Here is a 27,458-nt window from a genome sequence, read left to right on the forward strand (position 1 = left end):
GAGAAAGAAAAGATGCCCACCGAAACGGATTTAAAGAGGGTTCGCTCACCGGTACAACATGGACTGCAGTATCTCCGTGGTCATAGGACACTTGCTTAAAGATTGATGTACCAGGAGGAGAAAAGATGCCCACCGAAACGGATTTAAAGAGGGTTCGCTCACCGGTACAACATGGACTGCAGTATCTCCGTGGTCATAATGAGGACACTTGCACTGGGATTGATAGTGGCGTCGCCCGTCATCAAACCGACTTCTGGGAACTGCTCGTAGAATTCTCGATACTTCTGATTACTCAAAGCCTTTATGGGTGTGGTGTAGATAACTCGCTGCTTGTCGCGTAGAGCTGTTGCAATGGCATACCTGAAGTGAGGCAGAAAGAGGAACAGCATAATTTGGACCACAAGAAATGTCAAAGAGCCCGTAACTTTTGTCCGCACCACGGAAATAATAGTCTAGCTAAAAACGCACCTAAATGGACCATCCCTGGCTGGTTTGCATTCTCTCTGTGGCTGCACGAAGAGATCCCTTCGAGAAATCGAGTCCGTTGGACATATGACCAAACCAGTGCAACACCTATGGGTCATCAGCCCAATCTATCGTGTGCGTGCTATTCGGCATAGTTAAGCACTATCGACCCGATTTTCCCACAGACTCGGTCAATGATCCGAAGTCAATGATGATCAGAAACGGAAAGGTTCTTAACGTAGTAGCAGTAGCCAATTTTCTTATGTATATAGCGATATGGATGCTAGCGATATGGTAGCATAGTATGCTCGACTCTGACAAGCAAACTGGTGTAACGCCTACGCCACAAGTGTTGGATTTTGGCATAAAAAAACCACCTTGTTCTTCCTTACTCAGACGGTCTAGCTTTCAGCTAGACCACCGGGACTGATAAGAGTTGTCGGTCAAAAACTTCGTGTGAAATCTCAATCGGCCCTCCTACAAGTATGCGTTTCAGGTGCTATTTGGTCTTGCAGCAGAATTGTACACTTTGTAGACGAAGCGCGCGCCAATCTATGAGGCTGAGCTATTGAGGTTATTTAGTAGATACTCAATGCGTGATTGAACGTCCTAAACCGTACAGCTGTAGCATCCTTCCGCGTCTTAACTGCCATGCCATCCGATGGCTGAGGTACTGCCAGGTAGCCCATGCCTAGACAGACGAAGTCGAGAAGCAGAGGTCGGTTTTCAACCACGGACATTCCGGTCAGTAAATTGGTGCTCCAACAACTTGAGCCGTCTCGCCCTGGAAGGAGTTCAACTCCATATTGGTGAAAAGTTGAAGGGGAAAAGGGACGGAGAATGTCTTGTCTGACGCCACCTTAGAGAGCTACGAATTGATGAGTACATATGCTCCACAGACACTGTCAGTGCCCAATGATCAACAGGACCGAAAGCAACTTCCAAGTCAGGAAAGACGACCATCTTTGATTAGTGGAGACAGTGTCACTGTTTCAGATTGTTGCCACAACATTAAGGTGTTATCATGCTACTTTCACCACACGTTGACCTCCCGTCGACCAATTCCAACGGAGCGGAGTTGCGTGTTCCACTGCCTTCCTTACTATGATTGGTGGCCCTTAAACCCCATACGGCAGTGGGGACGGAAAACCCCTTTCTTTATCCTATCGCTTCTAAGACGAGGAGTGTTGTTCACACTCCTATCTCCTGGATCCTTTCCTAAGTCATTCGTTCGTGCTGCTCACTTCCTCGGTTCAAGGAGGCTAAAAAAATTCTCGGAGAACTTTCCTCTGTCTTCCCACGGGATCGCACGACCCTAGAAGACTTTCACACTTTTTCCACAGATTCTTGAAATGTTCACTTATTTGAGATTCCAGCTGACGTTTACCAGACCTATGCTGAAGGCGTGTTATGCTTGACTGCTCGTTCCTCGCCTGAGGGTAGCTCACTGCGTTTTTCCTGCATTTCCATCAACCTTGTAGATGGTTTCCGCCTATACTTTATCCATTCTTCAGTAACCGCCAACTGAGCAACAAGACATGCAATCTAGCTAAAACAAAAGAGAGGACAAGTTGCCAAGGTTACATAAGTTTGTTCAACCTCAGTGAAGTCTCGGAAAACTATATTTAGCAGGAAAGTGACACTTCCCTGCAGAATACTTACTCTGCTACCACAGTCTTTCCCGCCGAGGTATGTGCTGAAATCATGACTGACTGGTTATTATCTATACAGGTAATAGCTTGTTGCTGGAACGGATCGAGGGTAAACGGGTAGGTTTTTGCAGGAGGTCTGCTATCCTTTGTGATGGGCAGATACTCCATATCCGGCGGGACAGCAACCTGATAAATAATGATAAGTAAACTGTGCGTTAAACTGGACAACGTACTTCGTGCGTACACGCATCCGGGGCAGCAATTTTGTGGATCTTGATTCTAGGGGCTTTGAACTCCAAAGCATCCAACTCTGAGGCGAGTTTGGAGCGTTTTGCTGGCTCATCGGAAGAAACACCAACAGAGACTTCTTGTAATAGTGGTTTTAACGACGCTTCAGCTCTGTGCAACAAAAGATACAGTAAAGGTGTGACGCAACACCAGTAAGATGGTGCACACAGAATGAAAGGTTAGCTTAAGTCTATTATTTATAACACAAGTGAAAAACACAACACGAAAATAAGCGCTTGATCATATTCCTAAAGATAAACCAAGCGCCGTAAAGTGACATTAAGAAAACAGGTCAGCTCTAGGGAAGCAAATCGAATTGTTCAGTGACAATTTCCGCTGGGCGTACACACGCCCTGCCACACAGTGAGCACAGTTAATAAACTGCTGGGATGTGTACATTTGTTATGAACTACGGAACCAAACAAAAATATCAGAGCCAACTTTCCGAATGCCCGTGTGCTGATCAGACTCCGGACGTTAGCTGTCAAATGAATTGTACGCGATATCGCGTGTTCTGTGTGCGGTAGCAGGTTTCTTCTGAGCGCTACGTTTCAGATAGGACTATGACTATGCAGGAATCCCCCAGGCAGATTGTCTCCGGTCCTCCGAAGCCTCTTGTCAGTGAAACCATGAGGGGCCACAATGACCGTTGGATATCCAGCAAAGAGGATTTTGACTGTGGGGAGAACTATTTCGAAAAAATATCATTCGATCATCTGTTAATTCGCTCGCGTTACCGGCCCATAACGGGAACGTGGACTGCGTGTATTTGGGAACAAGAGGTCACCATAGAAAATCTAGATGAGAGGATAATATAACCCACCTTTCAAAATGGCACTCACAGCGCCTTCTACTCTTCCTCGTCCTATGGCAGCACGCGAGACTTCATCACGTATGCAGCAAACGGGTTTTTCTCGGCGTAGATGATACACTAACTATAATCTCACCTTTCACCGGGTGTTACATACATACATAGAGACGAACAACCATCCCAGTGCTTCTTGACTTCAAAGATACGTTTGACTATGTCGATCGATCTAGCCGAAGCACTTCATGAACATACGCCAGTATTTATAATTACACACTTCGGGGTGTGTGAGGGTAGTATTAGCTACAAAAAAATTTCTGCAAAGTGTGGTACCCGACAAGCATTTCCACTTCTTTCGCTTCCGTTAAACATCGCCATCATGGAGTACGCAGAGATTACTCGAATCTGTAGGGCCACCACACAATCTTTCGGCATATGCCCTAGAAAGTGCAAAATCATCATTATCATCATCGACAGCAGAACATCAGTGTTAAACGAGGAGGTTTCGCTGCCGTACAACTATGATTTATTTGAGTCTCATTGTGAAGAAAAGAATAAAGATGGACGGGGAATGAACTTAACGCTAACTTACTACAATCATTCCAAGAAGCCTACACCTCCAGACTCTCATTCAGGTAATCTGTACAGAAACTGACAACATGAACGCCGCTAACACCAACTGGCAGCCATATCTTGCAGCGTCTCCAACCAGGCGTAGTGAGAATCACGCGGTTCCTACCCTTGGAAGGCGAGTAGCACCAACAACACCTTCTCCTTCATACCCTTCTGCCACCTCTCTGCTTCCGCCACTATGAATTTGGCATGGAAAAGAACATTCTTCGATAAACAATGGTTCGGCATAGGCAATACACATCCCAACCAACGCAGCTTCTGGTGCTTGACATATTCTTCAATGGAAGTGCAAAATCTTTCTTCAAGAAGTTCAGCCTCTTGAAGTTTAAGGAGCACAGGAGGTTGTAGAGGATGGTAGTCCGACAAAATCAGGGAACGAAACTCAAACGCTCGCACTATGTTTGCTCGTTTGAGTCCTTATGGTGTAGCTAAGGAGTCAGCTTACGGACCGGAGGGTCCGTCATCATCATCATCAAAGACAGCAACATCAGTGTTGGCACTGATGCTTCACTGCCGTGGATCGAACCCAATTTCAGCATCTCGGCTGCTCCTATCTAGGCATGGGTAACCTAACAGTATTCCGAAACTCGTGCCTCTTTCCGTTGGCATGGCCTCCAGGCACCGAAAACGTGCTACAAATGGACGATTTATGGCGTCAAAAATGTATATCACTAGGTCCCAAAGACAGTATGTGGCGGGCTACAGTAGCAGTTGTGTTGTGCTGTTGCAAGACATGACCTCCCTGGGTCTTCAGGAGTCTCCGAAGCAATGATGGTATCGAGGTAATTATAAAACGGGTGTCCGGCCATTCAGTGTGTACATAAGCCACGAGAACTATGCAGCACCATCACCTATAGTAAATTATCATCCAGCTGTAACACACTTTCGGTACCTAGCTGCCATGCGATCCGAAACATGAGAGCTGATATATTGTCACGTTGTCCAACCCCAAACAGAGGCGGTGGGGAAACCGGGATTGGGTTCAAAGCACGGACCTTCCGGTCATTAAGTTAGCGTCTTAACCAATGAGCAATCTTGAGCTCGAGAACCAACAGGCGCACTGGATCGACCATGTAATACACAGGTTGGGTCGTCTACTGAGACCAGTATTCTCCTCCGTTCTACATTCAGAATAGCGAGGCGGACAGCATGTAGTGTAGAAAACATTTGCTGAGGAAATCGCGAGTGGTTTTGGTGCTGTGAGCGTGGTCCCTTGCTGGATGGTATCCGCATAGCCCCCATGCATGAGGATAGGGAGTTTCGACGAAGTGGTGTCTAACCGATGTTAGTGGCGTTCGTGCTGTCTATTTCCTACCAGCTTATCTGGTTCGGTATTTAAATATGTGCCTTCCAAAATGCTTGCAGCAGGCTAGCATCCTATCCCTCCTCCGTCCACCACAGTTTTACTTTAAGGTTTTAAATATAACTAGCTAAACTTTGTGGTTGTAGGGTAGTGTCCCCACTGGTGTTACTTTATTCGATGGTGATGACGACGATGAAACACTGACCGGCATTGGCTGTGTAGCACATGGGGTTACCAACCATGGTAACAACTATGACAAAGTTGAGAGAAAAGGAGGAAAGCGGACAGCCCTGATGAGCTCCACTGAATTTGAAAACGCTTCAAAAGTTTGCTGTACAAGCTAATCCTTTGTGATAAAGGTATAACAGCCAACAGCACGACAGTTTGCCACCTAAGAGGCTACCAAAAAATCAAGCGTTTGAATACTATCCTATGGATGGTCACTCCCTCTTCCTCTGGAGCCTTGATAGTCTGTCCCACATGAAGGACTCTACTCCCTAAGATCATCGTTTTGCACATCGACCAACGCAAAAAGCCGTGAATGAAATTTTTCACACAGCAAGCATTTAACGTCAAGGGTTATTCGTTGTAAGTAGCTGCCACACCCGGGACTTGTTCTGCCTGAATGAACGGTTACATCATCCAAAAAATGACCCCCTAGTTGAAGAAGTTCAGATTCTGGATGTATTCCTCATTATATACATGTTGGATTCCCAAAAGATCATGCGGAAAATGAATTCATCTGCCAATGAGCTCCACAAGCGATCAGAGGGAAAACCGAAACTGGACTCGACGACCATTTAGCGACTACCCCAACCGGACGGTATATTAGTCACGACTGAATTCCATCTGTTTCTATTGACCCAAGAACTAATTACCATCATCCCTGACAGCAAAAACAGAAAAGAACGCTGGTGTTTCACTGTTTTAAAACTGTCATTTTGTTTGAACTCCCACAACGAAGAATATGGGACCAAAAGAAAAGTCACATCATCATCGACAGCACGACATCACTGTTCAACACTGAGGCTTCGATGACGTGAAGGGAGGCCCAGATCAAGTCTACCACAGACATTCGTGATATCTGCGCCTCCAACACTCAATCAGACAACCTGACTAAACTGACAGCATGAAAGCCGTTGAGTTCGATTAACAGTCACATCCTTCGGTGGCTTCAGCAAACAATGGGAAGGCAATCGTCACGAGAAACAGTGACATCCAGTCGGCATTGATGATTTACTGCCGTGCAACCAGGAGGCGCATTTAACTGTGCTTAAAGCCTTAAAGTGAAATAAGAGTGGATATGAAATGGACCTAGTACTAACCTACAGCAAGCATTTGGAAATGCCTACACCTCAAACCGTTCAATCAGACTATTCGAAAACTCACAGAATGAACACCATCGATATCGATTACACCTGAAGAGTCACGTGGGTCTCGAACTGGAAGGATAACAATACCCTGACTTTTCAGAACATCATTCCCTTCTACTATGTCGCATTTTGTCAAACATTAAGTCTCCGTCACTCCGAATAAGGCATGAAAAAACGCTTCCCAGTAGACAGCAGCCGATGACCCAGCGACCTTAGTTTGCAGTGCTAGATTCATCTAAACCAAATAACTGCTCCCTGATCGTCTCACCACGAATTCACTGATTTCACCAGACTCCCACCACCATGGACAATGGAGACTTTTGTCGGCTACCAATCTTGTAGGCGATTTTTTAAGGTCTCCATATACACCATTGCATACTCATCTTCATGTAAGTACGAGGACATATGATATTCATGGACTTCGGGTATATATTCTTTCATACAAGCGTAGCGAAAGGAGCCAAACGACCCACGGAATCAGATACACCTTTGTATTTTACATAAACTTTATTACCAACATACCATTAATTGGTCATTTATCAACAGGACAGTTCAATCTTCATTTTCGAATCTTCATTCATCGTACGTCACAGAAAACTGACTCATCTACACCTGTCTGTCTGTTTGTCTGGATCATAACACTGGGAACGCTAAAGTCCTGTAGAATAAGACAGTGGGAATGTTACGCCACTTCTCGCAACTGTTGCAGTACAGGGTCTCCACCGAGCCAGGATACCTACACGCCAAGGTTATAAGGACGGATCCTTCTTAATGACCGGTTCGACAATAGGGATATCCCCGGATTTCCCTGACGCCTTCATCAATGCTCAGGAATGGAATCAGAGCAGCTGGGTAGTATGGGGCGAGATGGCTCAGTGGTTAGAGCGCGAATCTACTGACCAAAAGGTTCGTGGTTCGAACCCTATCTTTGCCTGTCGACTTCCAGTGTTTCCGCCCACGTACTTCATCTACCGATACTCCTGGAGTTTCTTCTAGCATTTCTGACGTTTCTCCTAAGCTCGAGATAGCCAGGCGGTTAACACGTGAATGTGCAGACTGGAAGGTTCGAACCCAACACCGTCATCTCGACTGCTCCTATATACACCTAGACGACCCGACAGTATCCAGCCCTAATGCTCCCTTATGGTGGCATGGCAGCTAGGATCGAAAGGGGTGTTACAGCTGAACATTTTTTTCTTCTAAACATCAAAAAGGCTGTTTCTACTCTTCACTGAGTGAAGACTGGGAGGAACGATTTTCACCGTGTTTTCGGAACCCGCTTGGCCGCTTTAAAATAAACAGTAAGCTTCCCTTTCAAGTGCCTCTTTCATTATCACGACCACTGACAGCAACACCAGATGGGAACACATACAGTCAGTCATAGCAATCATCATCATTGTCAGCTATAATGACCGCGTACATGTCGTACAGTGGTTGTAGCTGCCAATTTCGTTCACCGATTATTCGGGAAGGTGGGGTAGGTAGCTGCGCATTGGAGGGGGAGCTGATAAATTATTGGGATGTGTAGGACTTGCTTACAAGAAACATCCAGGAAGCCTGCGCCTACAGTACTAAGCCAGACGATCTGGACAGAAACTGGCAGAATGAATGCCACTAACACCGGTTAGGCGCCATATTGTTCAGTGACTCCAGTCAAGCATAGAACCCATCCTGTAAGGCAAACAACGCAACATCGCAAAACTTTTCGTCATATTTTCCATTTTATTGTGTCATGTCAAATTCTGCCCACCTCCAGGTTTCCGTCACTCCAAATTAAGCATGGGTAACATCGATGTCTCTGGCGGACGGTAACTTGGCACGCGTAACACATGGCTCAGCCACTTTAGCTTGTAGTACTGGATTCTTTCATTGAAGGAACTACCCTCTGATTCACCAAGAACCCGTCTCCTGACCAACTCACTGAAAATCCGCCGGCTCCAACCGATTCCCACTATAGATCTGGGACATCAGTCAAAGACGTGGCCAAAGACCTCAGTATGTCCAGAGCGGCTAAGTCTAAAGTTATGCATGTCCACATGTCCACATCCCTCAGCATGACCTTGAACTTTATGAGTGTTAGGCACATGCCGAAGGTTAGCTTTTCATGTAAATCTTGTGCCTCCCGCCTTGTTTCAAAGTTGAGCACAATGTCGCCCGCCTTCGTAAGGTGACGCAAAATAAGCGACGCTGAGGCCGGAACGAAATCTGATTCAAACTTTAACGAGCCGAGCAAAACGTATTTGCTCTGCTGATACACTGGACTCTGAACTGCAGCACATTGATAACGTGCTCCGAGCCAATGGTTACCCGAAGAGATTTATAACCAGGAATATGTCCGATCGCCCTATCCAACCGCCTATCACTACCGTTGGAAGGAAACCAATATACTTGAGTTTACCGTATAAAGGCGACCTGTTGGCGAACATAGTCGATGCCGCTTGTTTCAATCCCTACAACGCACGTTTCCGGCTGGAACTATGCGGTCATGATTTACAACCAACCCTTTGCTCAACTTAAACCTCAAAGACAAGATGCCAGTCCTCACCCAGAATATGGTTGTGTATTCTCTCTCCTGCTGTTGTTCAGTGGAGTATTTTGGGCGCACGACATGGCAACTTTCTAAGATAATACGCGAGCACCTCTCTTACCGGAATACCATTAGCCTCAACAGTTCAGCCAGAAGCTCAATTGCGTCCAACCTAATTGATACCGAGCACGTAGTCATTCCAAATGAGTGATTTTAAGTCATTTACCGTGTACCAAATGAACTGCCAGTTTTATCCAACGGAGTTGCTTGATTACAGCCAAGGCAGTCGCTATACACCTGTGAAATCCGTTACTGTGTTGTCAAAAACGTTTCGTGCGAACGCTGAGTCTGCCTTGGTCGTTTGACACGAATCAACCGACCAAGTCACTCAACAGCCCTCTTCACTGTCTCAAAGCATCCAACTAGATGCGAGATGGAGGGCGCAAGCAACCTATCGCTCGGGTCTCCATGTTCTACACTTCACTAACCAATCTACGTAGTCATTCCAAATGAGTGATTTTAAGTCATTTACCGTGTACCAAATGAACTGCCAGTTTTATCCAACGGAGTTGCTTGATTACAGCCAAGGCAGTCGCTATACACCTGTGAAATCCACCTGGGATAGTTACCCCACACTCAACGTCTCCTGCCTGCTCTACCTCTTCGGATTTCCGGATCTACCATGATTCATGATTTGCTTAGATGCTTTTTTCACCTCAAGTCTGAAATTTCATCGAGTGGTGCTGTACTCTCGACCACTGATGCGTGCCCAAGTTTCGAGCAATCATAGATTGTTGCTCGAGATTGTGCCTACGTCCGTTTGGTTGAAGTACTCCAAAAGGAGATTATCGAGAATCTTTCAGGGTTTTGGACACTACCTTCCACTAAGAGTCAACATCAGAAGCCTTGTAGGTAGTAGGCGGGTACGTAGCTGTAGTAGAAATCTTTAAATCGGGGTTCGGGGGATTCTCAATGGCGAGATACTGGTGAACAGCCTGACATCCATATTGCAGAAGATTTGGGCCGAAAACAGAATACCGGCCGAATAGAGATCCTCGACCATCATACCAATTTTCAAAGAAGGCACAAGGACGTCATACGAAAACCATCGTAGCATCCGTCGCAAATAAAATACTCTCTAGCATTAGTTTCTGTAGCAGAGACATTCGTGAAAATCAAGTTTGGCTCGGCCCCAGTCGAGGATGCATCAACCATGTTTGCCTTGAGACGACTTCTTGAACAGCGCCACTCCTTCAAACGTCCCATGTTGGTCTTTTTCTTTATCTGAAGACTACTTTTGACTTTGCCTATCGTCAGCAACTTTGACGATCTCTACCGTTCAAAGGTGTCCCCTACAAATTTACATCCCTTATAAGGGCACTGTATGCGACCTCCTGTGAGCATGTACGAGTATACGTAAAGCTTTGGACGGAGTTCAACAGGCCCAGTGCTATAAGACTAGACTACCGTCTCTTATTTTCTCTCTTCAACTTTGTTATTGGTGTGCTGCTTGAAACTTGGCATACACTTCACGTCTGCAAAGTGTAAAGTGCTGCTGCAAGACCGGGTGGGGTCAAATTCAAACATCATGCCTTCAGACAAGCCAATCGACGTAGTAGACAAATTTGTTTACCTAGGCAGTTGTATAAGTTCTGGTCCATCGGCTTGGATGGAGATTACTTCTCAAACCGGGAAGTCCACGACAACCCCTTCCAACTTCTGACAACTATGGCGCCGACGTGACATCAGTTTGTCTATCAAGGGAAGAGCATAAACTTTGTCGGTGAAATCCATGCCGCTCTATAGATCACAGACGTCGCCTCTATGCGCAGAGGGCACATGAAAGATGTCGGTTTTTTACCACTAGTGTCTCCGGAGCACCGGTTGGATGTTGTGGGAACAACGGGTTAGTGTAGCCGAGATAGGTCAGATGGTCCTAGGAGGAAGGAACTCTCCCGCGATAGATGAATTACTCATGCCTCATGGGTTACGCTAGTTAAGACATGCACTTCGCACGCCTAAAGACGGTCTACCCGCACCGAGCCTTGTGCTGAATGGAAGAGACCGAGAGGTCAAGTGTTTGGCCTGGTGACGAAGCGTGAAGACACTAACAAGTAAGCCGGGTTAGGTCGACAACAGCTGCCTCCCCGGATGAGGACTCCGGGACTCAAATCACCAAAGTTTAGTGACACTGACGAAAATAGCCAAATCATGAGGTCAGTGGAGAGCCGTTGCCTTCAATACGTAGCAACGTGGTTCCCGAACACTGACGTTATGCTGATGACGTCAGTGATGACGTCGATGACGAGGATGGTGAGGATAATGATAATAATGATGATGACGATGACGAAACATCCCGTTCCCTAAAAAGGCTTGGCTGTACGTTCCATGCTTTCCCACTTTCCGGTGATCGAAACTGTAGCAGCTGGAACCAATGTAGCTATGGCACATGGTTTATGGATGACAACTGATTGATTTTGTGTCGCACGTTTGCAAGGATGGGAATCCCCTTGAAATGCTTCCTCCAGGACTACTGGACTTGGATCAGGAGTATTTCTTATAATAATGCATTGCTCTCAATTATTCCCTACTACATTAAGTTTGGGTACTCTGAGCCTGCCACACAATGTTGGCATTCAGTAGTAAGGTGATAGAAGACAGTAGGTAATCTGCCATTGATATAGATTCCGGCACCACGTCTCTCGCTATTCCTCCTCGCTTAAGTGTTGTCGCCCCCTCTCCCACTACCGCAGCAGGCAGTGAATTCTAGAAGTTGACGGCCCTGTCTGATAGACAACGTTGTTGACACTATGTGGACTTTAAAAAACGTCAATTGTTATTACGCTACGGGAAGTCCATGGGCACTTCAGCTTGCCACCATGGGCACTTCAGCTGGTCGCCACGCCGACGTGTGTGCAGGTCACCTGTGGCCCAGCGGCAGCTTTGGGTAAATAAGCAACCACTCCCCATACTCAAACTCTTACAAACCTCCACCAAACGCGTAGATCCACGACTGATTCTTTCACACACCCTCCACATCATTGGATTACTTATATCCAACACTTGCATCAGGTTGTTTTTATCGCCACCCATTCATATCAACCAGCGCCATATCAACCAGCCCCCCTCTAGAGCTCTGAATTTAAGTTCTAGTGCACATCATCGGTGTTGGCACTACTTTACAAGTCCCTTACAAAGAATACTTTATCTAGTCCCCCATGAATGTTTTGCATCATTCCATCGTTTTTTACTGACTGAGAACGATAATGGAGACTAATTAACCGGCGCATCGCTTGTCTACCGAGTACACCCTACTCGGGGACGATTTGGAGCAATAAACATCAAGTGTGAATGAATCCGGCGACTGCCATTAGATTGAGCCGAAGTTGAGTAATGGCCAGAAGGGCCATCTAGCGTCTCCTCCCCATGAGATACATATGCAAACATACATCGCTACTGTTTCAACACAAAATTTGAGGGATTTCGTTGGAATAGTCTCAGTATATCCACAAATAGGTGTGACAATGGCCAACATTCGATCACATCTAAAACACGAAACTTCCACCCACCGCCCTTCGTCGCTGTGGGTCGTCCCAAAATCAAAACTTCATATAGCAGACGATGACTATGAACAGTCGGACAGGAAGTGAGGTAAGGTAGAATAATGATCGCCTGACTAAACCACTACGGAGGGAAATTTCATCCGCCCCAAACTCTCACTCACCTCCTTTTTTTCTCAGCAAACTCTGGGGCGTCTATGCATTGTCTTGTCGGAACGTTTGAGGCTGACTTTGATGTTTCTTTCGCGCTGAAAGCTGATGTCAGCTCGTCAAGATCAAGTCCAAAATCTAAAGCCATATTGTGGAGTCCGCGGTCAGCCCAAAACAGCGCCTTCATGATTGGACGGTTAAGAATAGCTCACCAGTACGGGAAGTGGTTACAAACTGGCTGTTGCTCAGGTGGTTGTTGATCTGTTCACTGGGCTTGGCGGCTGACTTCCAGACTTTTCGCCGCCATATGCGAAGACGTCATCACGGCTCACTTGGGTGGGTGCTTAGTGTTTGCCTGCATACCTCAAACTGCTCGATGAGGCGCCGCGTGCCCCGTCGAAACCGCATCAAAGAATGGATGTCACGAGGAACTGCGTGATACCGAGGCTGACATATTCACTCGTGCTCGGCCAATTTCATCCAAACACGTTCAAAATAATGGACAACTACATCAGCAATATGTTCATGGATGGCTACGTCTACCGAGGGGCAACCTGATGAGCTTGTAGCACTTGTAAACTGCTTTTTTTCATGCTCAGTATCATCTTCTTTTTTCCCATCATTATCAGTCACATCGCTGTACAAAAGTTTGTTTTACTGAAATACAACCGCTACCGCCCGCGCGTTGGCTCCAACGTGACTTTGAGACTTTTGCTGAGTGACTGTTGTTGTGACCGCCGGTTGGCTATATTTGACCGCTGCTAACACTAAACGTGAACAAACATTTCAGCTACAAACACTGGACTAATATATTCACGCTTGTGGAATAATATTTCGATCACCGGAGATTTGGGATACCAGGAAGATAGAACTATTCTTTGTGTGGTGGTTCAGCGGAATACGGAACTACGGAATCTCCTATTTTGAACTGTGAGTCAAAATTTACTTGTATTTTTCTCTTTGTGACTTTGAATCTGGCTTACATCATTGATTTGTTCAGTTCACTAGAGACTCCATAGCTTCGTTAACCACTACAAGCTTGTGGGGTTTTGTACCTTTATTTTACTTCCATTATAACACTACGTATTGCACCAATTGCATAATCGTTTTTTGTTTGAATACGGAAAGCTACAAAAAACGCGCACTTGTACAATTACACAGAATACAAGCATGGTCACGTGCTTCGACTCTCTTCTGATTTCGCTCGCGCTTGCAGAGGTCATTCGCGAGTCTCATGTACTAACTCTGGTACCAAAACATTTCAGTCATCTTCGGAATCTATTATATGTGGGAACTGTTCAGAAGAAAACATCTGGACCAACATAACTGGATTATTGTTTATTCGCTGACCTGGGCCAACGACGAACTATTTCGAAGAGAACAATTGCTAGTGAGTCTGTTCCGTCTGATCTCTTTATTTTTGTGTACCCAACCTAGCGTAACCATTTTTATTTCTTTGTCACACACTCCTGGTAAACTAACTTATTGGGTAGCCAGACCACTACAAGCTACATCCACGTCGGTAAACGACATGGGGAACATGGTATCCCAAGTCTGAGTGCAACAGTCCCGATGCAGCGGAGAACGCCTGTGGAAAAGCCCCTCTCTACTCAGTGCCGAGTGCTACGCAATGTGGTCAACGATTCCGCACTTGGCGAAATTGTTCGGGATCTGAGCCTTCCGATCCGAGTCCATGGTGATTGCATAAGCACCAAGAAAGGCTGGTGGCTGGTTACGGTGATAGTCCTCACAACATCGTTGAAGGTCGCGGTGTACGAGTGTTGGTCGCATTGTCCCCTCTAATCAATGGATTGTATTTCCAGAACGAGTGTTTCCTCGGGTATTTATCCGCGGTATCCAGCTCCGAAGCAACCTGCTCAGGACGAGATTTAGAGGCGCTCGGCATGGTCATGGTGGTCTTATGTCGTGGAAACTGTGGCCAATCGGAGATTTTGGTGCATATTTTGCAATCCTGCCGGATCATGCATGATGCCGGATGTGCTCGTCATAGTCGGGTTGCAAGGGAGCTTGCAAAACGTAACCGTCGACCGGGATACACCATCTTCGAGGAGTTGGGAGCACCTAATTCGGCGTCCTTCATCAAACCTGACCTAATCGCTGTTCGAGGTCGTCGTGCAGCTGTAATAGACGTCAACGTAGTCTCGGATGGACATGGGGTGACTCTGTGGAATGAGAAGAAGCAGAAATATGGTGCTGGTGAATATTCCCTTGCTATAATCTCAGCCCTACATGCCATCGGTTGTGATTTCGACTTTTTGGTTCACCAACCGATGATCATCTCCCATCGAGGGATCTGTTTCCTCAGTCCACCGAGGGTGTTATTGGACTGAGACTTCCTGGGTGTGTTTGCTTGTCATTGTGGGCTCTCTGCGTACTTGCGACACTTATGCGTGGCACATGGTGTTAAGCGTATATTTTGGCCGTTTAACCTCATACCAGATCCAGTACGATGGACTCTTTGTGCTTGATGTGCGAGTCTTGACCCGGCTGGCGCTTGCTGCTCCTTGAGGAGCATTCAGCACTGTCTGTCTTTTCTTCGGTTGTTGGTCTTGGACGCGTGTTTCGATACCAAACTTTTAATCTACGTTGGGTTACATCTTATCCGGCTGTAACTGTTAGTGGCATGAATTCGAACGAAATGTTTCTCTCTTTTATCCCATATTCCCCTGTTACCCTTTCGCATTCGCCGCTTGCATTCACAAATTGTTTGTGACCACGCTCTTCGAAAACAAATGACAGAATTTGTCAAGTATGTTTTCTCTTGACAATAATCACTAGTTTGACAGCGCTTTTATCGAATTTTATGGCCCGTTTGTGCTCTTTGTTGCATCGTAACCCATTCTCCTTTTGGTTGCTTCGTTAATCCAGGGCCTCCTGTTTTTTACGCTTCGTCCTCGTATTTAATAAATTTCCCTCTCAATTTGCTTTGCGCTAGCTATGTATGGTTGGTTCCATTGCCCTATTTCGTCCATTCGCCGTCCTTTGGAAACACTCAAAATCCTCCTGAAGCCACAGTTTGCGGGATGGAAAACTTTAAGTAGATTTTCAACGTGTGACACGGTTTATTGGAAGCCGTAAATCTTCCATCAGATAGTGATAGTTTCGTTGAAAACTGTTCAAGCCTGCCCAAGATCTACTGTCGGCGCGGAGTTCATATTTTTGGTGGCATCATGGCTCAGCATGGCCGCTGGCTACTTGCGCACACAAATTATTTTCGCCGAAACTATAGGGTTTTCGATGTTGAGACTTTGACGGGGAGCTAGTATAATCCATTTGCGCCTTCCGGTAACATGTTGCTCGTACCATTTTGCTTAAGTGAGCGAAATTTCGAGGTCACAGACCTTCACCGATCCGCATTTTCTTACCAGTTTACGCAACGTAAAACACGAAATTGCACTTTAGGATATTTTGGCGTTCTTCGGTGTTCTTTGAGAACAGAAAACATCTAGGGAATATCTAATGCAAATTTCATCTCGGAAGACCAGTTGTTGACGTTTGTTTGCCTTACGATCCTCAGATATAACAAATGGGATGTGGGATAGCTCTTCGCACCCCGAAGGGCGGGAAGTGAAAGATCAGTAACTGCAGATAAGGACAGACAGGCTTCTCGGAAAATTGAAGCCAGGTTGGAATAACATTCAAAGTCTACTCTTGGAGCTGCTTAGAGGTGGATTGGTGTGTTGTTGTGACCGGTTATTGGCTGAGATGGACACTCAACGTGGGTGATCACGGCGCCGCGGCTCCGTCTGGTGGAAATTGCTGTATGATTGCGGAGGGACCTTGTATATAACTCCATTTTTAGCGACCTAATTTGTAGATTTGGATTTATGACTATTTCGGAGGATGTTGGCCGTGTTACTTGCAGACCTCGAGGACTTTGTTTTGTTTGCTGCATGCTTTGGGGTTAATCGGCAGTTTACGAGAACGCTTCCCGACCTATGCATGAAACACCCGGCTGGAGAGTCTCTTGCAGCTTCTGTCAGTCACTCACTCAAAACAAAAGAAATTTGATAACATTTTTGGATTTCATTAATTTGCAGTCAACCCGGATTAGATCAGTAATGTTAACGGACCAAATGTATGGTAATATGGCAGTTTTCTGTTATCCCTATCCAACTTAGCCGCTAAGCTCGTTGATAATAATAATAGTGATGTTTATTCCCAACTTGTGGGTGGTGTAGCGTCGGACATGATCATTTGTTTACGGTCAGGATAAAGCATGAATAAAATTCTCTCTCGAGTCCCGTCGCGTTTGCTCCACCAGGTAGACCATTAGATGCACTGTATATATATTTGTATATATATGTGCACCGTATATTTATCACACTGACGGAAGAATTCAACCGTAGCCTAAATTTGTGAACAGTTCATACATACAATAGATTCCGAAAATAGTCTGAAATGTTTTGATACCAGAGTTAGCACGTGAGACTCGCGAATGACCACCGTAAGTGAGAGCGGAATCAGAAGAGATGGTCGGAGCTCATCACCACGTTTGCATTGCGTGAAAATGTACCAGTGCGCGTTTTTGTAGTTTTTCCTTTCCAAACAAAAAACGATAATGCAGTTTACGAAATAGGGAGTTTTATAATGGAAGCAAAATAAAGTTGCAAAACACACCACACTACTCCTCTATTAGGGCGATGACCGTGAAAGGAATGACGCTCGAATAATAGAATCAATGAATCAAATAGTTGCTCACTTCAAGTCTCGTAATCAGCTCAGTGCTGAGGGAAACGGGCGCGTCATGCGGAATGACTAGTGGAAGGACTGAGGTTGGCCGTAGGAGTATCTCGGGTAAGTGCGAGTGTTAGTATAAAGCAGAATTGCTGGATGTGGTCGTGGGTGCCTTAATGAAGACAGGGTTCAGACGATCAATGGAGACGGCATCATGATTTCCGCTTCTCTCTATAGCGAAGTATTTGGAATTACGTTCGATACACTTGAAGGGACCATCATAACAGGGTTGGATGGTTTTCCTTGCTGCGTCACGTCTGGCAACTACAAATGGTGTAGAAGATAGATCTTTCGAGGATTATTCTTTTTGAGTTGATCGTCTTGTCGGTGTCGCGCGAAGTTCAGACATATGCCGTTTCAGACGGATGACAAATGTGACGGGTGATTCGGGTTCTGCGCTAGAAAAGGAAACCAGTTTACAGGGTAAACGTAAGGTTGTACCGTATACTGGTTCTGCTGGTGAACAGTGAAGAATCTCCTTAATAGTGGAGCGAATGTCAGGCAAAATGGTAGTAAATATGAGGAACAAGAGAATGGGTTCATTTGGGCAGTCAAAGCAGCTTTGAGGTAGCGATAGAAAAGTTCAGAGAGACTGTTGGAACAGAAGTGATACGCGGCAGTCCAGATGTGATGGAAACCGAACAGTGTAGAAAACTCACGGGAGAGATTACACTGAAGTTGTGAACAGTGATAGGTGGTAACAGTAGAGTTTATGCCAAAGTTTTTCTCCCAGTGCTGCAAAACTGGAAAGGCAACCGTTTTAGCTAAAGTACCGAAACAGGAATAGCTACAGGCCAACGAGCAAAACCGTTTGATGGGGAAAGCGAAACAACGATATCAAGATGAACTTGCGTGAATAGAGCATCAGAAACCACAACTGAGCCCAGAGATCAGCTGGTATGTCGAGTTATTCTACTACACTGACAGGCAGTGCACTGTTTTGCCCAGACTGTTAGATCCTTATTTGTGTAAGGCCATACGAAACATGCACTAACGAGCTTTTTTTACCCTGATTACTGGAGGAGGGTGCATGAAAGTTGTCGAAAACAACTCGCTGGAAAGCGACGATTGTGTGAGCTCTTCTAGTAGATATTTCACAAGGAATGGTTCAAGAATTAATAGATCAGGGAATTAAAAGAACTTGAAATGAAGTAAAGGATAGTAAGGAGGTAAAATAAGGATCACAATGCTGACAGCTTGCCAGCAGGGAGAGGCCAACTGCGTGGGAGAGTGAAAAGCAATTGTACGATCCTGTGCCTAAGCCGTCATTTCAAAGCAAGGAACTGATTAATTAGCCTCAAAGCACGATCTAGTTGTCATATCTGACAGGTACCGTGTAGTTGAATTCAACGGTGGATGGTCGGTGATAATTCCGGTGAAACCGAAATTTATTAACTTCATTTGCGCTTGTTCAGTAGTTGCAACTGGGCAACGAATAATATATTGGATTAGGCGTAGACAGACCGTGTAGATAGGTAGACCGTTGTTCTATAAGAAATTGACAGTAAATCGTGTAAAGAACTAGAGCAAAACTTACAGTTAGATTGAACCTTGGGCAGTTAGCAACACAAGATGGCACAGAAGGGGCAGTGTGCTATCGGACGGATTAAAACGGAGAAATGTTGTTCGGCTAAAGTGGAACATATTAAGAGCAACAAACCCAAAACTGAATGCGAACAACTCGACTATAGAAAAGCAGTTATTATAGACTCGACTTTGTATAAAATGAAATAGTTCAGGCTTGAAACTTGAGCAGTCACCGCGAGGGTGATGAATTAACCTGAAGTTAAGAGAAACAAACAATTGCGTTACGTAGGAATAGGGCGCCTGCAACGGCATTGTCTGATGCTGGAGCGTACATAAATTCGGTAGCAAATCGGTAAATGCAGTCCGGACAATATAGCTCACCTGGGGAGTAGTGATCAAGCTTGGCGTTGGAGCCATAGGTACGTTGCCTACGATCATCTTGAATGGTAAATGTTGTACCTTCGAATAAGTGCCGGGAATGGTGGGTAGCAAAGTTGATTGCGAATAATCCACGACCAAAAATACTGTAACGATTTTGGGCAACCTACAATTTCTGTGAGAAAAAAAGGTAATAATAATAATAGTAAGGTTTATTCCCAACTTGTGGGTAGCATACCGTCTGGCATGATCATAGTTTTGCAGTCAGAATGGGGCATGACTGGGGGATATGCGGGGGTGTGGATTGAACGAAAAGGGGACAATGTCATAAACTGTGGGGAATACCCGATGATAAAGTCATAATAGGTTATTTCCCAACATGTTGGGAAAAGTGGGAATGAGGGTCGACTAGATCAAAGACAGTCAGGTGGTGTGAACTAAAACTGAAAACCATTGTTGGCCATGAGTGACCATGGGTGGTTAGGTAAATGGCCGGGGTCACAACCAGCAAAGGTAGCCGACGGCTAGACGCACACTCAAAATTTCTCTCAAACCGTGGTTCGAAGGAGGAAATCTTTAACATAAAGTTATAACATTTGATGGCAATTTTTCGGGCGTATGAGTTCTTCCCAAACGGTCACAGATTTGTTGAGTTGACTTTGGTGAGTTTTTGTTGTTGTTGTTGTTTAGACCTACTCAATCCCCACGATATTCAAGGCCCACGATATTCATGTTTTAATGGCTGCTACGTCTGGGTACGTGAATGCGGAGGATGATTTTGTGGAGAATTTAACTCGTCAAAGTTTTTTCTCATTCACTACATTTCAAGTCGCTTTGAAAGAGTACCAAGCGAAACATTACGCTGTTTTCGCCCGTATAAACTACAAAAAGACCAACAATTCGCTACTTTTGTACGGGAAAGCCTTCTGTCGTTGCAGCAGACATCCCTGCAGACGAAGTCGAAACCGTGGAATTCGTCAAACCTAGTAAGTTCATGGTTGATTGTGTGTACGTTGTAGCACAAGTCGTGCTAATTGTCCGGCAAGGTTCCACTTTCGCCGGTAGCATGACTGCTTGAGGAATATCACTATCTCCACCAACTGATTTTTTCATTTCTGACCGGTTACGCCACTCATCGTAAAGTTTACACTACTATGAAAGCTTTCATTATCGAAGAAAAATGCTAGTTCTCCCACTCCAATGGTTGAGGTGTTCCATAAAATAGGCTGCGCAGCGCGTCGAGGCACACTCGCCATGGCTTCCTCGTCGCAGTCTGTCGTTGCAACTGCTCCCGTGTCTGCTGAAGGGTACACAGTGGACGTCACATCCTTGTTCGCGAGTCACCTGGGTAACCGCCTATGCTTCGTTTGAGAGGGTCAATCATAAACCCCAAATCCTCCATGTTGCCACTTTTGAATGTTCCCGTCATCTAGGTATCACCAAATCAGAATGGGGATGACGCCGCAATCGCGTGATCGCATGTTTTAGGTAGCGTGAAACGTCAAAAGGCGGGAATAGTCGATGATATAGTAATAATAGGTTATTTCCACACTTGTTGGGAAAAATGGACGTGAAGTCCGACTAGATCAAAGACGGTCAGGTGGCATGAACTAAAACTGAAAACCATTGCTGGCCATGAGTGACCTTGGGTGATTAGGTGAATGGCCGAAGTCACAACGAGCAAAAGTGGAGGTGGAGATGGGGTTATTCAAACTGGGATCACATGGCACGTTTTGTCTCAAAAATGTGGTTTAATCTGAATGTACTTCTGAAATACTCCAATAATAACTGATGGATTAAGACGCCGGTAGCAGGTTTGGAAGCGTTGGTTGTCAAAATGAGCTTTTTTCGTGGGTATTGTCCACAAAATTCTTAGTTGTGAGCGTTGGCATTTTTGGCTCTTTCGAACGCGGCAATCGCGGTGGAAAAACGAGGTGACAGATTTTTTATTGGAGGGATGAAACGCCGAAAATAGTTGATGATACTTATAAAATGACGAGGATAGATGATAGTGATTGTAAAGACCTTTTCGACCTCTTGAGTTACGTGCACCTACTACTGCGATGTTTCACTTCATACCTCACTGGTAGAATCCAGGCCACCAAAACGGGGGAACTCTCCTCCTCGGCCCTTCCCATTACCAGTGGAGTTATTCAGGGTAGTGTTCTTGGCCCTCTATTGTTCTTACTGCTCGATAATAACGTCACCGACTCGATCACCCATCCGCTTTTCTGTTCCCTGATGACATTAAGATAGCTCACACACTTAAGTTCAGTGACTGTGTTTCTTCCTAATAATCAGTCTGACCTGAATTATTTGTTACTCTGGTCCTCCAGCTTCTGTCTTACTTCTGCTGTTCCAAAATGCCAAGCACTGGCACATCGATTCCAATTTCCCCCTGGGTCGCTTACTCTTAATGGACTGTCGATTCCTAGTCTTCCCGAAGTGAGAGACCTAGGCCTTACGTATTCTTGTACAGTTGTCTTCAACCAACACACAAGGTACAGAGTGGCCAAAGCTAGCAAGCTCTGCGCTTACATTCGCCACTCCTTCCATAATAAATCATGTTTAGTTGGCATCTTTAAACTATTTGTAAGACCCGTTCTTCAATGCAGCCCTGAATTCGCCTCACAGTATTCGCAGACATGCCGAACTGCTGTGGAGAATGTGCAGCGCTCGTTTACTAGGTCCCTGTTTTTGATGTCATTCACACTACCATGTCGTCCTTCCTGCTTGTTATTTGGGCCGGATCCATTATGGTTAAGGCGCTTCAGCTTGAATCCTGGGGCTTATGCCTCGCTTTCTACCTCGCCTAATCTACCGGCGGGCTTTCTTAGCTGACTGCTGCCCTGAATTTTCTTCCTGTACTCCCCATAATATACGTAACTCTGGATGTTTACTCCCATTGTCGACATGTCGAACTGTCTTCAGACAAAACGTTTCCCTTTGCCTGTATGCCAAACTATGGAACATGCTACCCTCGCATATCCGTACTATCTCATATCACGTAGGCCATCGATTCCTAACTTTCTATTGAGAGAGCTGAGCGCCTTTTCGCGCCTTTGCATTAGGTAGGCAATTTTTTGAAATAGGCCCTAAGCCCTTCTAATCTGCGTACTCACCATGACTGTAATAATCAGTCTGACCTGAATTATTTGTTACTCTGGTCCTCCAGCTTCTGTCTTACTTCTGCTGTTCCAAAATGCCAAGCACTGGCACATCGATTCCAATTTCCCCCTGGGTCGCTTACTCTTAATGGACTGTCGATTCCTAGTCTTCCCGAAGTGAGAGACCTAGGCCTTACGTATTCTTGTACAGTTGTCTTCAACCAACACACAAGGTACAGAGTGGCCAAAGCTAGCAAGCTCTGCGCTTACATTCGCCACTCCTTCCATAATAAATCATGTTTAGTTGGCATCTTTAAACTATTTGTAAGACCCGTTCTTCAATGCAGCCCTGAATTCGCCTCACAGTATTCACAGACATGCCGAACTGCTGTGGAGAATGTGCAGCGCTCGTTTACTAGGTCCCTGTTTTTGATGTCATTCACACTACCATGTCGTCCTTCCTGCTTGTTATTTGGGCCGGATCCATTATGGTTAAGGCGCTTCAGCTTGAATCCTGGGGCTTATGCCTCGCTTTCTACCTCGCCTAATCTACCGGCGGGCTTTCTTAGCTGACTGCTGCCCTGAATTTTCTTCCTGTACTCCCCATAATATACGTAACTCTGGATGTTTACTCCCATTGTCGACATGTCGAACTGTCTTCAGACAAAACGTTTCCCTTTGCCTGTATGCCAAACTATGGAACATGCTACCCTCGCATATCCGTACTATCTCATATCACGTAGGCCATCGATTCCTAACTTTCTATTGAGAGAGCTGAGCGCCTTTTCGCGCCTCAGCTTGCATTAGGCAATTTTTTGAAATAGGCCCTAAGCCCTTCTAATCTGCGTACTCACCATGACTGTCCGGTTGCTAGGTCCTAGCACTCACATTCACCAGCCTAAAACCCTTAGCATTAGCCCACAAGCGCGACAACCACCCTCCCAATTGTTCTTATCTATAAGTTACCACTTTGTTTATCTCTTATGCGGACATTCACTTCCTGCGACTACATATTCCAATCTCTGAAGCGTAGTTGAATTGCGGGAATGTCTAGCGCTTGCCATCGTAATTGTCGTCAAGCCCGCCCCCACTGACCTGGTTGTATTTCCTTCCTCCGGTCGTAAGCTTTTGTACCCAGCTAACTCATCCCTAGTTCTTCAAGCCTGGTTCCATTCCTGAGTAACTTGTCAGCTCTATTTAATGTCTGGCGCTTTGCATTGGCTGGATTTAACTAACCCCAGCCAAACTGAAGCCTAAGTTCCTCGCTGTTCTGAACCATTCTGCATCCTTCGTACACGCGCAGCGCACACACATCAAATGGTGGTTCTGAAGATGCGCTATGAATGAAATACGTGTTTCGCCCCACAGCACACATTCATAAACAAAATATAATACTGGTGCGCCCCTACTTGACAAGGCGGTTCACACCAATGCTTCGTCTTCGATTTGCCCTAGTAAACAGGCTCTGAACATCTCCATTCTACTCCCACAGCCCAAAAGGTAGTTGATGATTCATTGGCTTCCGCGGCTTGCCTCTTCCAGTGGCTGTTTGCTTGTTTGAAATGACTGAGCTGTCTCACTGGCCTGACTTTCCCTCCGACCGGATAAATTATCTGGCAGCTGGAGCTATTTATTATTGCATAAACCGCAATTATGACTGCTCGGTGGCTTGTCACCATGCAGCTGTGGTAGCATGCATGAGGGATGAAAACCTCGTGTAATGAATGGGTACGCCCTGCAGGGAGGATCGCTCTGTTACGCTGCACCATTATGTGTTCGTATACTTTCCGCCCCTCCAGTAGCACGGGTGTATCGCCCCTCACCGGTGGTACTGAGCCTGGCCTTTAATTCAGGAAAACCGAAAAAGAGCACTCTGGCTGTTTGTCTTTAGTTGGATCAGACTTGTTTCGGTTGTCTCTTGTCTCACAACACCGAGAAATACAACAAATGACAGCTGTCCTTCCGTTTGTTCTGAACAAAATATAAAAAACATTTATGCATGTGGTAGCCTGAGGGTACTGTGTGAGGCCGACGTCTAACGCCGACGTGCAAGAGGTTGCCACTTTCGTCTTAGTTGGGTCACACAACCCCGAGTCTACTTCATCATCCAAACATAGCGCGCATGTTCTTCCCCCTTGTCATCTAGAGCAATCATATGCACAAAATGCTGATAACTTATCAGTTCCTGGTTACAAGTAGTCACAGCTAGCATTCAGTAGTGTTGCTTTGCTGTGCACCGTTCGTTCGCCGGGTATGACAGCAGCGCCTCCGTGAAAGTGATCTTAAATCTTACTTTCCTGCTTGGTTGACGTAGTAGGTCTCAGTTGAGCTACGATTATTATCAATCATCTGGGAAACCGTTGCTTGTCCGCTTTCTTCTTGTCTACTGTCACCGCTCACCATAACCCCTCTTTCTGCACAACAAGGACCCTATGTTATGATGATTTGGTGAGCCAATAACTACCGCTCGTTAATAATAATAATGTATATTCCCAACTTGTCAACAGCTAGCCTCCCTGTTGCTACCTCGACGATAAAGTTCTCACATTCCTAAAACTAGGCACCTACTCTGGCCAAAGAAGGACTTGGTTCGTAGATCAGCAGACGTATTTAACTTTCTTGGGTTCATTTAGTTTCCTGTCATCCCCTTCGAGATTTTTCATCCGATCCCGTCTCTGGGAGGAGTTCATTCGTACCCCTAGTTTTATGCTGCAATTTTGGCTTGCCTTCTCCACAATTTCAAATCTGTATACAGTGTTCGCCGCACGTTACTGCTTTCATCCTATTTCTTTCCCGTTGCCTCTTCCCAAGCTTCAACCTTCGAAAACAGTTGCCCAAACGCCCCGTAGAACGGTTATTCATTGAAACGGACCTACAACCTGTCTAACTTTGAACGGTCCTTCAACGAAAAGGAAATTATCCGTGAGCCTGCATCCGCCTGACTGTCTGTGTCAAACTCCGCCACTTCAGAGCCAGCTGCCACGGAACTGCGTATCCCTTCTCCGATCGCGGCAGCCTTGACGACAGTTATGGGGCTGTAAATTAACCAAAGCATGTCAGTGCAATGATAGTATGGAGCTGTCATACTCTAGCACCTACTCTGGCCAAACAAGGACTTGGTTCGTAGATCAGCAGACGTATTTAACTTTCTTGGGTTCATTTAGTTTCCTGTCATCCCCTTCGAGATTTTTCATCCGATCCCGTCTCTGGGACGAGTTCATTCGTACCCCTGGTTTTATGCTGCAATTTTGGCTTGCCTTCTCCACAATTTCAAATCTGTATACAGTGTTCGCGTAGCTCTATGTATTAGCAACTTGCCTTTATCCAACCTACCCCCTGCACCTGACTTTCCTACAACAGTGTAACCGGTGAGTCTGCTTAGTTTCAAATTAGACCACATTTTTTGAGGCAAAACTTGCCATGTTCACCCAATTTGAATTATTCCACCTCCTTTTCCACTTTTGCTCTTTGTGACTCCGGTCATTTACCTAAACCGCCCAAGGTCACTCATAGCTAGCAGTGGTTTACAGTTTTAGTTCACGTCACTTGGGTGTCTTTGAACTAGTCGGATCCCATGCCCATTGTTCCCAACGAATCGGGGAAGAAACCTATCATTACTATTTCGCCAGATATTCCTAACTGTTTGTGACATTGTCCTCTTTTCGTGCAATCCGCACCCCCACAAATCCCCCAGTTATGCTTAATTCAGACCCTAAAAATATGATCACGCCAGACGGTATGTCACCCATGAGTTGTGAATAAAGATTATTATGTTGAAGTTATGGATGTTTCTAACGGAGCAGACGAGTTAGGAGCGGCCTTCAAAGTTAGCCTTTGCAGACGCATGCGTTATCTCTACAAGGAACTCTCGGTTGGTGAAGCATATATAAGGAATTTTGAGGTATGGTTGATTCTTGATACAGAAAACACGCAAATGGTGGTCTGCGCGTGTTAACTCGAGCAACTACAATCACCCAAGGGTGGGGCGTAGATAGACCAGAAGTCGGCTGAGCCCATATCGTTTGCAGCGAGCATATCGATTAGGACGCCATCTAATGTGTCCAAAATCTGAGGACGTCTGGTTTACTACTACTGGGTCACATGTTAGCAGTAGATAAGGCGATTATGGTCAGCCAGAGTATAATAAACCTGGCTGCAATACAGTTTACGCAACAAGGAGCGATCATCTATTGAGGCAGACGTACAGTTAACGGAACGGGTGTAAATAACGTTTCCCTAAGATGTTCGAAGTCCAGGTAAATTGCGTAAACACAGGAAAATTGGAGGTCTGCGATCCAGCGGAGGGTTACTACATATTAAAGAACTATCAGATATGTACGAAAGCAGTGCGTGGCTAATCAGTAAGAGTGTACGTGTCACGAGCGGGTGTTAGTGCAAACAGTAGCGGACCGCGACTTCAGTGTCGTCATCAAGACACAATGCAAGACCCATGACCAGTGCATTATATGCCAGAGTAGACGGGTCGTTATAAGGGTCGTATAAATGGCATCAGATAATGCTAAGTGACAATTCAGCTGGAAAGTCTGAGGAATGTACATAGCAGACCAAAACGCAAAACACTTGTCGAAAGTAGCTGGTGGCGCAACATTTCCGTCCTTGCGATAAAAAATTGGAAGGGCGAGAGGACAAAATGGATTTCCTGAAAGAAGCTTTGTGTGAGTATAAACTGAAATGATATAAAAGTTTCCTCCTTAACTGCGCCGGATAGTTACGGTTTCCAAATAACCAAATGCCCATGCAATGAACGAACCGGCTAGGAGTTCAATGTGCATTTTGAGGCCAGAATTCTATAAATCATCCATAGTAATCGGTATTCGGGGTCCGGCCTATTCCTATTTACGGACAGCATTTGGCCAGTTAAATCTCAAGTGAATGGAAATCAGAAACTAAGTGGAGACTGCGGTCAAA

The 27,458-nt window shown here is 45.6% G+C and overlaps 1 protein-coding gene across 1 annotated transcript in view; it reads right to left on the reverse strand.

Annotated features, from left to right (window-relative positions):
* The window catches only part of T265_06266 (hypothetical protein), a gene marked incomplete at both ends in the record, with an annotated part of 38,173 nt that extends 25,231 nt beyond the window's left edge, over positions 1–12,942 (reverse strand). The window contains 4 exons of the mRNA XM_009171486.1: positions 163–360; positions 2,128–2,303; positions 2,351–2,516; positions 12,774–12,942. Coding sequence (XP_009169750.1) covers positions 163–360; positions 2,128–2,303; positions 2,351–2,516; positions 12,774–12,907 — 674 coding nt within the window. The remainder of the gene's footprint in view (positions 1–162; positions 361–2,127; positions 2,304–2,350; positions 2,517–12,773) is intronic.
* Between the last annotated feature and the right edge of the window lie 14,516 nt (positions 12,943–27,458).

The sequence above is a fragment of the Opisthorchis viverrini genome, assembly GCF_000715545.1.
Source record: "Opisthorchis viverrini unplaced genomic scaffold opera_v5_131, whole genome shotgun sequence".
Lineage (NCBI taxonomy): Eukaryota > Metazoa > Platyhelminthes > Trematoda > Opisthorchiida > Opisthorchiidae > Opisthorchis > Opisthorchis viverrini.